This window comes from Acinonyx jubatus, chromosome D2, assembly GCF_027475565.1.
Source record: "Acinonyx jubatus isolate Ajub_Pintada_27869175 chromosome D2, VMU_Ajub_asm_v1.0, whole genome shotgun sequence".
Lineage (NCBI taxonomy): Eukaryota > Metazoa > Chordata > Mammalia > Carnivora > Felidae > Acinonyx > Acinonyx jubatus.
The window spans coordinates 10,341,256-10,355,656 of record NC_069393.1 but is presented as its reverse complement, the minus strand read 5'-3'; the positions used below and the strand labels follow the sequence as shown (position 1 = coordinate 10,355,656).

The window sequence follows — 14,401 nt, the reverse complement described above, 5'->3', positions numbered from 1 at the left end:
AGAGTTTGGAAAGATTGATGTTAATTATCCTTTTAAATATTTGGTTGAATTTATGAGTAAAGCCATCTGATCCTAGGCTTTTCTTTGTTGAGGGGTTTTTCATTACTGATTTAACCTCTGTCTGTTATGGATCTGTTGAGATTTTCTATTCTTGAGTTTAGGTAATTTATGTGTTTCTTGGTATTGTTTGACATTTATTGTCGGTGTATTTGTCTTTTACCTTACATGAGAAATAAAAAGAGGAGTTACTAACACAAAATACAGTGATACTGGTTTTTATATTTACCTGTGTAGTTATCTTTACTGGTATTCCTTATTTCTTAATATGGCTTCAAGTTACTGTCTAATGTCTAGTGCCCTTCCTTTTCAGGCTAAAGAAGGCCTTTTAGAATTTCTTATAGGTCAGGTCTACACTGACTTAGCTTGACTAAACTTTGGTCAGGCCTCTCTTCCCTTCACAAGCCCTGAATTTTGTTTTGTCCCAGGTCTGAGCCTGAACAGCTCCCTGAACATGCACCCTGAACAGCTCATCCCAAGGTTGGCTGACCACAGTGGGAACATTTCATGTCAGACTACCCCATCATGCTTTTTGTTCACCTCCCCAACTCACTTGCCCAGTTTTCTCTCAAAAATTTCTGCTGAGCGTTTTCCATCCTCCCTATAAAAGAAAAACCTTTTTCTGAAGTTTATTTCCTTATTTAAGTAATCTCTACACCCAACATTTGGCTTGAACTCACAACCCTGAGATCAAGAGTCACATGCTCCCCCAACTGAGACAGCCAGTTGCCCCTTTTTTCTATTCAATTTTGAGATGCTTTCAGATTGAAGTCAGAGCATTGTTCCTATTGCAATAGTCTTTTTGAAATAAGTTTCTCCTTACCGAAGTCTGGATTTATTTTTATTTGATACTTGAAGGGTCCAGCGCTTATCTTCCTCACTGCTGACAGAAATGCTATTATTTTATATATTTTTTACTATTATTTTTATTTCATTGCTAGCATTTCCTAGTATTTAATTCGTTTGGCTTTCTACTATTCAAGGTAACTTTCCTATTTATGTTAATAACATACATCGATTTACATTTTTGCCTCCTTTGGTAGCTTGGTGTTCAAAAGGCACATAGGCTTTAAGACTTTTTCTCTGAGGTACTGAGAAAATACAGGGCTGCATACAGAAGTGACAACCACCTGCCACAATCTCTGAATTGCTAAAGAAACATCAACGTTTTCCAAATTCTCCAGGTCCTCAGCGAGCGGACTTGTGGGAAATGGAGTCCGGAAGTTTGAGAGTCCGCCGCGCGTGATCATGGGAACGGGTCTTCTGCGGCTCCTTCTGCGCATGGGCAGAACTTCGCAGGCCCTTCTAGGTTCTCCCGCTTACGGTGAGAGACGGTGCGGAATCTCCACGATCCTGCAGGTCTGCTTGCCGCTCTGGGAGCTGGTGCGGCCCAAGTGGGAGGGTTGGCGAGGCCAGAGGGTTGGAGAGCTCCCAAAGGATCCCTGAGCGGCTCCAGGGAGCGTTGGTGCCTAGCGTGGGGAAGAGGCCCGCGAACTCCGGCGGGACCCTCGGCTGTTGTACCCGAGAGACTGGGTGGGGGAGGCTTCTGCCGGGTGGAGGGACTCCGGGACCGGAGAGTTTGTGTTATGGGGAGGGGCCGGCGTGGGATGCGGGGATGCGGGGACCAGGTACCCCGGGGAAGATGCACATTCCGCGTGGATCCCGGGGCGTGGCTTGTGCGGCCGCGGGAGGAGCGTCCGGTGCGCATGCGTGGTGGGTGCGCTCAGCCGCAGAGAGAGGGGGCCCGGGTTAAGCGGGTGTTTTGATGCAGGGCAGCACCGGGTATAAAAGAGTCATCTGGGAAAAATAACCTACCTGAGACTTTACGTCTGTAAAACTGAAGGTATTCATAACACCTGCCTCCTGGAGTTGTTCAGAGGCCTAGCAGTAAATATTAGCGACTGTTAACAGACTTCTTATTCGTTACTTTATGCTCACTTAGGTGGGTATAGCTCTCCCTGCTGTAACAAATTGGAAAACTGAGACCGAGAGGAAAGTTATATGCCCGAAGTCACAACATTAGCAGATAAACTAGAAGACAATTTTAGTTGTTTCTCCAAATGTCATGGTCTTTGCAATTTACTATCTTGGTTATAAAAGCCAGCACTGCATCCTGCACAACGCTTAGCGGAAGTAATTTGGCATGTGAAGAAACAGTTTGAACGATTGAATCTTACCATGACAGTTCTGTTTGAGGGATTTCTAGATGTCTTCAGAGCCTCTGATAGACAGGATAATTGTTTCTGAGTTAGTCTGTAACTGTTCTCAGAAGCCTTGATTTGAGTTTATTGAAGGTCTGACCTGAGAGATTCCATGGAGCAACAAATACAGTTGAACTGTGGGCCTGGGTGACAATTCAGTTAAAAAGAATTTGCCCCTTAGGTGCATTTCTCATCTACCTTTGAATGAAGCACGTTTTGTCAAGTAAGGAAGAGTCCCTGGGAACAGAATCTTACCTGGAGAGAACCATTCCATGATTTGACTGAGTTTTTGAGCAGAGGCAGTGTAGTTCCCAGAGAGGAGCAGATTCTAGGTTTGCACAGCCTGTTCAGAATGAGTGAGATTTGAGAATGTTGCCACCTTCAGAATCCTTCAGGGCTGCCTAATGAAGGGAAGTCTGGACCAGGTTTCAGAAGAGAGGCATCTGGGTTGCACCAATGGAGGGCAGTTAGGCTTCATTGGAGGCGCTCCAAGGACATGCAGGAAGGGGCCTTAAAACCAGATCTGAGTCAGTCTTGTCTCACCAATCCCAGCTCATCCTCCACTCTCTTTATTTTTCACTCACTCTTCCCAGATTCCGAGCTGTCTTTCACATGATGAATCTGACATTTAAAGGTGTGCGGATGAGTTCTTTATAGGATAGCAGTACAAGAAGAGTTTATTTTTCTTCCTAAAAGGTGAGGAAAAATTGGTGCTGAGGGTGTAAGTGAATTTCCCTGGTTTTGTGTTAGGGGCAGAGCCCAAAGTAGATATTGAATCTCCCCACACCCAGGCCAGTGCTGACCACATCATCACTGTGGAAACACATTTCTTAAAAGACAGCCATTTCAGAGTGTACATCTATTTTAGAAAAACAATTAAAAAGTACCCTTACCTGAAAGTGCCTCCGTCCTTTTTTTTCACAGCTTTGGTTGAGTTCTCTAATTTGGGGAGTAAACAAGGAAATATACATGTAACAACTTTTATTATAAAACCTTTGCTGAAGGTGTAGTGTTCCTTCATTTAGCATATTGTCATTTGTTTAACCAATTTTCTGATTTTTAAAACTTCTTTGAAGTAGAATAAAGGGGTTATTATTTTAAACTATTTTAAAATATCAATATTGTAAAATATCAATAGACAAGAGTTCCATTCACCCAGTGAAAAATTGCACACCCAAGCTTTGCATGGCCAAATCACAGTCACATGTGGACATGTGGGTGCTTTATCTTATGTCCTTTCCTGCCCCTTCTCCAAGGTGAAAAGGGTATAAAATGCCTATAGAGAGGCATTTTATCCTGGTGATGTTGGCGGCTTTTTAAGAAGGCAAATCCAGGAACTGCAAAGCAATCTGTATCTTTAATGACTTCATTCCTGTTTTTCTATCCCAGCTATACTTTCAGAGATTTCAACATTTTTCCAAGAAAGACCAGCAAATTATGAAGAAATCCTATGTGAGTTGTTGTTGAAGTCATTTTATGCTTTGTTTTATAATGGATTTTATGAGGGTAACGACTCCTGTATTTTAAATGAAAAGTAGAAATAGATAAAATGAACCTGAGGGAATCAGCATGACACAATGGTTCTCAAACTTTAGTGCACATCAGATCAAAACTGGAAAGTTTATTAAACCATAGAATGGGACCCGAAAATTTTCATTTTGAACAGGATTGCAGGTGATGTTGAGGTCTATAGACCAGTAGCATTGGAGTAACAGATCAATAGGGCAAAATTGACGAGACACACACACACACACAGTTCAAATGAAATTAGATGGTTAGCAAACTTAAGTTGCAAATATTTCTGACCTTTTAGCCATGACCAAAAAAAAAAAAAAAAGACTGTTACATTGATCATGCACCAAGCAATCTGACTCCATTTGGAGCCTAAAGACTTTCTGGCATTGAGAGGTGAATAAAACAACTTTTGTTTCTTTTATGTAGATGATAAACAACCTTCTGGTGGCAACCAGAATGCCTGTAATTATCTTTCAGTGGAAGCAAAAGACAAAGAGCTGAGCAGAGCCCAGTTAATGAGGTTTTTTAGGAGACATTGTTACTGAAGCCATGGAGACAGCTTTCCGATGATCTTGATTTATTTTTTTTTTTGTTTTTCCTTGATAAAAACCTAGAGCTCCTGTAGGCTAAATGGATGGTGTGTCCTTAAAGTTACTCTGGAATTCTCAGTCCCTGGCAAACAGTAAAATACATTCTGTTGCTGTAGACTTGCCTCTTCTGGGTCTTTTATATAAATACAGTCACATGATACGTATTTTTGTACGTCATTCTTCCTTCACTTAGCAGAATGCTTTAAAAGTTTGTTCGTATTGTAGGATGTTACAGACTTCATTTTCTTATCCAACTTTATTAAGGTGTATTTGACAAAACTCTAAGACATTTAAAGTGTACATCATGATGATTTTGATATTTGTATACATTGTGAAAGGACTCCTCCCGTCTAGTTAGCAAACATGTCCGTTACCTCACGTAGTTCTTCGTTTCTTCGCGTAGCAACTTTTTTTTTAATGTTTTATTATTAAAAACAATTTTTTTAATGTTTATTTTTGAGAGAGAGAGAGAGGAGACAGAGTTTGAGTAGGGGAGGGGCAGAGAGAGAGGGAGACACAGAATCTGAAGCAGGCTCCAGGCTCTGAGCTGTCAGCATAGAGCCCTATGTAGGGCTCGAACCCACGAACAGTGAGATCATGACCTGAGTTGAATTCGGAGGCTTAACTGCCTGAGCCACCCAGGTATCACTGGCATAGCAAATTTTAATTGTACAATACAGGGATACCAGCTCTAGTCCCCATGTTACACATTAGATCATCAAGCCTTCTTCATTTTATAGCTGAATGTTTGTGCCTTTTTACCAAGACTTCATTCCTTTTTATTGGTGAATAATATTCCACTGCATAGATGGACCACATTTTGTTTATCCACTTATTGGTTAATAGACATTGGGTCTTTTTCTGCCTTTCCACTATTGTGAATAGTGCTGCTCTGAACATTTCATGTGCAAGTTTTGCTTGAATACGTGTCTTTAGTTCTTCTGGGTGTTTACTCAGAAGTGATAATGCAGGACCATATGTTAGTTGTATTCTCACCTTACTGAGGAACCGCCAGACTTTTTCACAGTGGCTGCACAATTTCACATTTCCACCAGCAATGTATGCAAGTTCGTTTCTCCTCGTTGTTGACAATGCTTGTTGTCTTTTTATGTTAGCCATCCTAGTGGGTATGAAGTAATATCTCATTGTGGTTTTGATTTGCTTTTCCCTAATGACTAATGAGTACCTTTTCATGTGCTTGTTTGGTATTTGGATATCTGCTTTGCATGCATGTCTGTTCAAATCCTTGGCCCATTTTTATTATTATTATTACTCCTGGCACCCTTTATTTTTATTTTTTTCTGCATTATTCTTTTAATGTTTATTTTTGAGAGAGAGCGATTACGTGAGAATGGGGGAAGGGCAGAGAGAGGGAGAGACAGAATGTGAATCAGGTCTTCACTGTCAGTGCAAAGTCTGACGTGGGGCTGGAACCCACAAACCGTGAGATCGTGACATGAGCCAAAGTCAGATGCTCAACCGACTGAACCATCCAGGCGCCCCTCAAATCCTTGGTTCATTTTTTAAATTGGATTTTTTGTTAGTATTTTGGGTACTAGATTTTTTTTAAATGTTTTTATTTTATTTTTTGAGAGACAGAGAACTAGTCAGGGAGGGGCAGAAAGAGAGGGAGACACAGAATCCGAAGCAGGCTCCAGGCTCTGAGCTGTCAGCAGAGAGCCTGATGCGGGGCTCGAACTCACAAACCACGAGATCATGACCTGAGCTGAAGTCGGATGCTCAACCGACTGAGCCACCCAGGCGCCGCATTGGGTACTAGACTTTTATCAGATGTATGATTTTCAAATATTTCTTCTCATTCTGTGAGTTGTCTTTTCATTCTCTTGATGGCATGTCCTTTGATTCACAAAAGGTTATAATTTGGTAAAATCTGGTTTCTCTTTTTCTTTATTGCATTTGCCATTGATGTCTTGTCTAAGAATCCATGTCAAGTCTAAGATCATGAAGATTCTCTCCTGTTTTCTTCTAAGAGTTATAGTTTTTAGCTCTTACATGTAGGTCTTTGATCTGTTTTGAGATAATTTTTGTGTATAATATGAGGGAGGGGTCCATTTTCATTCATTTGCCTGTGGATATCCGGTTCCAGTGTCATTAGTTGAAGAGACTATTTTTTTTCTCCCACACCCCTTAGGCTTGTTACTGTTAGGTAAGGTGCAGTTTTGTTGTTGTGTAATGAATTTCTGGAAAGAAAGACTTTTTTGTAAAGACTGTATTTGCTCTATTTCATTACAGAAGTGTATTCCATTTACCAATGGTGAACTAGTAATTAAAATTTTTTTTAATGTTTTTATTTATTTTTGAGAAAGAGAGTACGCACACATGCAAGTGGGGGAAGGGCAGAGGGAGAGAGGGAGACACAGAATCCAAAGCAGGCTCCAGGCTTTGAGCTGTCAGCACAGAGCCTGATGCAGGGCTCAAACTCATGAACCGCGAGATCACGACCTGACCCCAAGTTGGACACTTAACCTACTGAGCCACCCAGGTGTCCCCCAGTGGTGAACTAGAGATTTTCTTAAATGCCTGGGGCCAACAAAACCAAAAATCTCTGAGTCCTTGCTGCTGGGGTCTAGGTGTGTTGGGTTATACCACCACCACCACCACCACCACCACCGGCACGAGACCAGGCCGTTGACGACTCTTCCCTCGCGCTCACTTCCTGTTGGCGCAGAGCTGATGGCCACCAGAGGTGAGAGCCTGGGGCTTTATTGGGTCTTTTCTGAACATGCACCCTGTCCTGAATACGTGTGTCTTCTAGATTTCCAGGAACATGTGGAAGCTTTTCAGTCTCAGGCTGTTCCACTCCCCAGCGTTCTCGCCAGACTTTTTTGGCATGTCTTGTTCGCCCCACGCGTTACCTTTTGCCCCTGGTGGCAGCAGCTGGTTCATTTGCCTTCAAATGTTTTCAGCAGGTGCCCTCCCCGTATCCTGTGATGTGCGAGAGTTATATGAGTATTTTGCCTTAGTCTTTTCACGTCTCCGCTAGACAGGTCAAAACAGACAGTCCCCATTGTTTGAGAACCAGCTCTGTTCTATTCTCTCCAGCACCAGGAATCCACACCAAGAATGTGGGATTTCATCTTCCAAGACTGTTGCTGAGCCAGTTCGTGGGTTGAATTGTGTCTCCCGAAAATTCATGTGTTGGAGCCCTAACCCCCGATACCTTAGAATGTGACCTTATTTGGAGGTAGGATCTTTCCCAAGGTAATCAAGTTAAAGTGACATCATTAGGGTGGGCCCTAATTGGTATGACTGGTGTCCTCATCAAAGGGAGATTTGGACCCAGAGTTGCGTACAGAGGGAAGATGATGAGACACAGGGAGGCGGTCGCCTGCAAGCCCACGGAAGAAGCCTTGACCGGCTTCTTCCCTCACAGAAGGAACCCCCTTGCCAGCACCATAGTCTTGGAGTCTAGCCCCGGCACTGCGACCGTAACTTTCTGTGAGGACAGCCGCCCAGTTTGCGTTCTTTGCTGTGGCGGCTCTGGCCCACGAGGGCCCCCTGCGAGGCTGAGGTGGAGCAAGGCTAAGTCAAAGCCACACGGGTCTCCTACCAGGTTTCAGCTGCCTTCTGTATCCGTCCTTCGGTAGGTGGTTGTCCACCTTTGCCTCTTTTCCAGAGGTCTGATAAAATTCACTCTGATGGTTGTTGCCATTGTGCTGATGTTTCTGTGGAGGGATGGACCCCGGGCGGGTCCCCGCTCTTACCTTCCTGACCCAGACCCGCTTCGGGGATCGTTTGCAGGGCACGAGTTGCTCGACCTCTCTGCCTGTGCTCTTGTGCGGTCCCTACTGCTGGCTCCTGTGACTCCACACAAGCCCCTTCCTCCTGTCAGTGAGATTTCCCTCGTGGAATCTTGACTTGGCAGACCATGTTTCCTATCACATTGATTTCCTACTAGAGCTGTAACAAATTACCTCGGAGGTAGTGGCTGGAGCCGACACAGATTTGTCCTCTTACAGATCTGGAAGTCTGACGTCTGAAATGACTCCGACGGGGCTAAGGTCAAGGCAGTGGCAGGACAGGTATCTTCTGGAGGCTCTGAGGGGAGAATCTGTTTCCTTGCTTTTTTGGCGGGGTGGGGGTGGGGGGGCTCTTGTGGCACCTTCCTCCATCTTCAAAGCACATTACGTCAATCACTGCCTTTTTGTCTTCACGTCGCCTTCCCGTCTGTAGTCCAGTCTCTGCCAGCTTGTTAGGACACCTGTCATTATGCTGCAGGCAAGATCTGGATAATCCAGGAAAATCTCTTTTCAGGATTCTTACCTTAATCAAACATGCAAAGCCCCGTTAGCCATGTACAGGAATGTTCACAGGTTCCAGGGATTAGATGTGAATATCTCTGGGGCCATAATCACCGTACCACTCCTGGCTTTTCATCCCTGACTCACTGTTCGCTTCTATTTGTGTATGTACATTGATTTGTCATTCCATTTGTGTAGGGAGACAACCGTATGTATGTATCATGAAGGAATATGTATTTTTGTTGTATATGATTTTTAGAATTCTGAAGGCTGTATCTCATTTGATGTGTACGTTACCTCAGCTCTGTGTTTAAAATTTAATATTGCATTTAAGATCTATCCAAGTTGATTAATACTTAATTCTTTCTAATGTTGTTATGACACCATACATTTTAGTTGTCCGTTTCTTTAAGGCATGCCATTTTCATTTTTCACTTTTATGTATAATTCTCCAGTGAACATATTTTACGTTTTCTCTCCCCGAATAAGAGCAAGCATTTCAAGCACACCAGAGCCTACACACATGATTAGTATTGTTGGGCCATGAAAGGAAAGGACTTGCACTGTCACTTGGTACTGCCTGATTGGTCTCCTAAGTAACCATACGGCTCACGCCAGCTTATAGGATAGCACAGAGTTCTTTACCTCCTTATTGATGGTTGTTATTGTTATTTAAAAAGTATTGCTTGGGGCACCTGAGTGGCTCAGTTGGTTGGGCTTCTGACTGCAGCTCCGGTCATAGTCTTACAGGTTGTGAGTTCCAGCCCTGCGTGGGGCTCTGTGCCGACAGCTCAGAGCCTGGAGCCTGCTTCGGATTCTGTGTTTTCCTCTCTCTCTTGCCCTTCCCCTGCTCTCTCTCTCTCTCTCTCTCTCTCTCTCTGTCTCTCTCAAAAATAAATAAACATGTTTAAAAAATTAAAAAATTATGGCCAGTCTGGTGGATAATGAAAGCCTCATTGTGATTTGTATTTCTCTGATTATTTTATCAGATTGTGTCTTTCAGTTTTCTTCTGTGAAACGTTGGCTTATATATTTTGTATATTTTTACAGATTTTTCTCTTGATTTCGTTCTTGTGTTTCTTACTAATTTATAAATATCCTTTATGAGTTTTGTATAGTAATCTTTGTTTTTATTCGTTGTAACTATCTTCTCCAGGGTTTGTTCTCTCTTTTAACTTTACGGTATTGTTGGTCACGTGGAAATGTTGTATTTTGATGTAGGCAGATTTATGAATCTCTTTTTTCAAGGTTTTTGTTTTTATTTGTTGGGTTTTTGGGTTTTTTTTTACGTTTTTTGTTTTTGTTTGTTTTCTGCAGTTCTTTTATCCTTCGGGTATATTCCCATTGTGATATGTAGTCACATTCCTATGCCTTAAATTCAGCAGATATTTTCTCACTGAGGTGTACCATCAAATTGAGACACAATTAGATTCATTTGTTTCATTTGCTATTTGTTTTAGGGTTTTGTTTTCATTTTGATAATTATTTTTGTTTAAGTATAAAAAACACAGTTTTCTGAAGATGAACTATACATATAATACGCAGCATATTCAGAAATCAGTCTGGCTTCTATCTCTGTCCCCTCCATCCTGTTTCTTGTTCCTTCCCTTACCTTTTGAGGGTGACCATTTTGTTTTAAGTTTTTTTTTTTAATTAAAAAAAATTTTTTTTTTTTTTTATTTTAGAGCGCACATGAACAGGGCAGAGGGAGAGAGAGGAGGGAATCTCAAGCAGGCTCCCCATTCAGTGTAGAGCCTGATGTTGGGTTCGCTCCCACAACCTGGGAACTTGACCTGAGCCGAAATCCAGAATCAGGCAGGCAACCAACTGAGCCACTCAGGTGCCCCAAGTTTTCATTTGAATTCCAGTTAATTAACATACAGTGTTGTGTTAATTTTACTTGTACAATACAGTGATTCTCATTTTGTTATTTTTAATTAAGCAGACCCATGTGTAGGTCTTTGTGGGTCGCATATTATACTTGATTTTCTCACTTAAACTTTTTGTCACTTAATAATATATTATGGAGTTCACTCTGTAGCACTATACGGAGATATTCCCCAGTTCTTTTTCCAGTCGCTCCGCACCACTCCATGGTGTGAGTCTATCACAACACATTCAACCAGTTCTTTATTAATCAGTGTTTGGGTGGTTTCTAGTCTTTTGTAAATATAAATAGTGATGTAGCCTTGTGCCTCTGTCTTTTCTTTCTTTGGCTAGCGTGCCCTGTGGTTGGTTCCCAGAAGTGGGATTTCTGCGTTAAGTGGTAAATTCATCTGTAATTTAGCTAACTATTGCCATATTCCACTTCTTAGTGGTTAATCATTTTACATTCTCAACAGCAGGATATCAGGATGCTTTTATGTCAACAGCAAATTAAATTAAGTATATATGCTGTTATTCTTTTGGATTTCTGCCAGTCCGATAGGAGTGAAATGGTTCGGTATAATTTTTATTTTCACTTTTCTTTTTAAAGGGTGAGCTTGATTTTATAAGGTTTAGTTAGTGCCATTAGTGTTTCTCTTCCTGTGAGTTTTCTCTTCTCAGTTCTTGTCCATATTTCATGGGGCAGTTGCTTTTCTCCTTTTAAGGAGCTCATTATATAGGGATATTAACCCTTTCTTTGTCACCTAAGTTGTGAATACTTACCTCTGAGTTGTCATTTTTGTTTACTTTTGATTTTGTTTTTAACTTTATTTAACTCTGCAGAGGGTTTTCTTTGCTTGTTTTTTAATTTTTTTGGTCAAATTTGTTATTTTATTTTAATTGCATCAGGATTTTTAGTCACGGTTAGGAAAATGTTATTCTTTCTTAAGTTATTGGGGAACTCACCCATGTTTTCTTCTATACCTTACGGAGTCTTTTACATTTACCTTGACCAATCCGTTTGCAGTTTTCTTGATGTATAGATGAGAAAGGATCCCATTTATCTTTCTTAATCCTATTAAGTTATCTTATCACTGTCTAAGAAAATTTTTTTTAACGTTTATTTATTTTTTGGGAGACAGAGACAGAGGGTGAGTGGGGGGAGGGGCAGAGAGAGAGGGAGACACAGAATCCGAAACAGGCTCCAGGCCCTGAGCCATCCGCACAGAGCCCCATGCAGGGCTCGAACTCACAAACCGTGAGATCACGACCTGAGCTGAAGTTGGTCACTCGCCAACTGAGCCACCTAGGTGCTCCAAGTTATCTTATCAGTGTTAATGAAAGATTCTTTTTCCTACTCTATGATATTGTCTTTATCATTTACTAAATTCCAGATGCATTTGAGTCTCTTTCCATTGATCCCTTTTTTTATTTATGTGTCTTGTACCACGTTATTTTAATTATGGCAGCTTTATGTTTATATCTGGTACTGTCTGGTAGATTAATTCCTCCTCATTGCTCTTTTCTCATGTTTTTCTTGGCCTGCTTTGCTTTTCTTCCAATTAAATATATAACCAGCTTGTTTTATGCCCACTTAGAAGCTTGATGGTATTTTTTTGAGACTGCATTAAATTGCCCTATTAATGTTACGAATCAAAATCTTTTTGATGCTAAGATTTCTTATGGGAGAACATGGGCTAGCTTTCAGTTTCTTCTAATAGCTTTTTAAAGGAGTGTTTTCACAGCTTTCTTTATGTAGGTTTTGTTCATTTTTTGTTATGACTTCATGTCTAAGTATTTTACTTCAGCTTTTATATTTTCAAAGTTAAAAAGATAGAAGCATTTTCCCCACATACTTTCTTTGTCTGTGATATCCCTATTTGTACCCAAAGTGTCCTTTAAACTTTAGTGGGTTTAGGATCCAGTTAAAGATCATACCCTTATATTCTTTCATATGATAGATTTTTATTTTTTAAGTCCTGGTCACATGTCTTGCTGAGTAGTTATTCTTGAGCTTAATGCTTTAGAATCATCTGAAACTCTTCGAATATTCCTGGACCCAGACTATGCTTCATACCAGTTAAGTCCGAAGGTCTGGGGATGATGCCTGGCTGTGGGCAGCCATGTCCAGAAGCAGGTCTGTGGAGTGCCCCCCCCCCATGTCTGGTTCAACGGATCTGTTTTTCCTCATGATTAGAGTCAGATTGTGTATTTTTATTAGGCTCATTTATTGTATACTTGTAAGGTATGACTGTACCATTATTAATAATACCACCAAATACCCCACTCGAAAAGTAGAGTTTTCTTGTCTCCTTTTGTAAACTCATAATCTGTCACAGGACACTTGGAGACTGTGTGAATGTTCTTATTCCCAATAGCCTTTCACTCAGTGGTTGATGGTGTGGGTTGAGCATTTTTCTCATGTTGATTGGCCATGGATCTTTTCTTTTGTGAAGTCACTGTGTTAGGTCCTTTTCCCATTTTTCCATTAGTTTATGTTGTTCCTTACTGATTTTAGGAGCATTTTATATATTTTGGATATAATCCCTGTATCATTTCAAGATGTCGCTAAAATTTCCTGTTCTCTGGTTTGCTTTTTTAAAAACTTATTTCCTTTTGATTAATAGAAGTTCTTAACTTCACTGTCCTCCTATTAATTTCACTCTTTTTCTTTATGGTTAGTGTTTTTGGTGTCTTGCTTAAATTTTTTTTGCTTGTCTACAGATTGTGAAGATAGTTTTTTGTGTAATATTCTGGAAGTTTTACTGATCGCATTTCAACCTACAGTCCATCTGGAATTGATTTTCACATATTATGTGAGATTCAAATCAAATTTTTTTTTTCAATGTCCTTTTCTCATTGCTTTATTACTAACACTTTTTTTTTCTTTTTTTTAATAAACCAGGTGTCCATGTTTGTGGGTCAGATTCTAGATTATAAATTTAGCTCCATTGATCTTTCAGTTTATTCTTTTACTGATAGTGCACTCTGTTAAATTACTCTAACTTTGGAATAAATCTTTATATCCACTAGTACATCAGTTTTGTACTTCATAATAAATTACCTCAAATTTTACAGGTAAGAACAACACAAATTTATTATCTCACAGTTTTTGTGGATAAGGAGTCTGGAAATAGGTTATCTAGGTCCTCTTAGGTGTAAGGTTGCAATCAAAGTGTCACCTGGGTTCCCTTCCATACATATGTGGCAGAATTTATTTCTACATAGCTCTGGAACTCAGAGTAGCCTGCTTCTTTCAGATCAGTAGAAGAATGTCTCTGATATTTTACCCTCTTTAAGTGACTCACATGATTAGGTCAGGCCCACCCAAGGCAATCTCCCATTTAGATCAGAGTCAGCTGATTAAGGGATCTTAATTATACTTGCAAAACCTGTTTTGTCATTGAATATAACATAACACAAGGAACACAATATCACAGGAACACAAGTCTCTCCCACTTAAGGGAAGATTATATCGGTGTGAGGCTCTTTGGAGGTCATCTTGGAATTCTGCCTACGTCATTGTGAGTTTACTCATTTTGTTCTCCAAGATGGCTTTGGTTATTCTTGGTCATTTGAGTTTCTTCATAAGTTTGAGAATGAACTTGTCAGCTTCCACAGAAATATCTGCCAAGATTTTAATTCTGATTGTCTGGATTTAACCAATCGTTCTGATTTATAGGCTAATTTGGGGAGAAATTAGGTTTTTGTAATATTGAGTTATCCCATCCATGAATATAGTGTATTCATTTATTCGGGTATTCCTTGTTTATTCTCAATAATACTTAAAAAATTTCTGGGTAATAGTCTAATCTTTTCCCTGTTAACTAGTTTTTAATATATGGCATGAGCATTTATTAGCTGTTTGTTTTGATAACCTGGGAATGATACGTCTCTGTCTCTGCCTGCT

The 14,401-nt window shown here is 40.5% G+C and overlaps 1 protein-coding gene across 11 annotated transcripts in view; it reads left to right on the top strand.

The window, feature by feature from the left end:
* Nucleotides 1-1,276: 1,276 nt before the first annotated feature.
* The window catches only part of LOC106980955 (zinc finger protein 260-like), a 29,903-nt gene continuing 16,778 nt past the window's right edge, over nt 1,277-14,401 (top strand). For 2 of the 11 annotated variants that reach the window (XM_053206929.1, XM_053206933.1), the window contains exons 1-6: nt 1,297-1,416; nt 2,852-2,954; nt 3,648-3,710; nt 7,427-7,585; nt 7,758-7,967; nt 8,344-8,406. Coding sequence is in view for 4 of the 11 variants with exons in the window: in XM_027049879.2 (XP_026905680.2) it covers nt 1,306-1,416; nt 3,648-3,710 (174 nt within the window). In the remaining 7 variants the exon portion in view is untranslated. The other 9 variants (XM_027049879.2, XM_015079045.3, XM_053206930.1 and 6 more) reach the window with 8 other exon arrangements.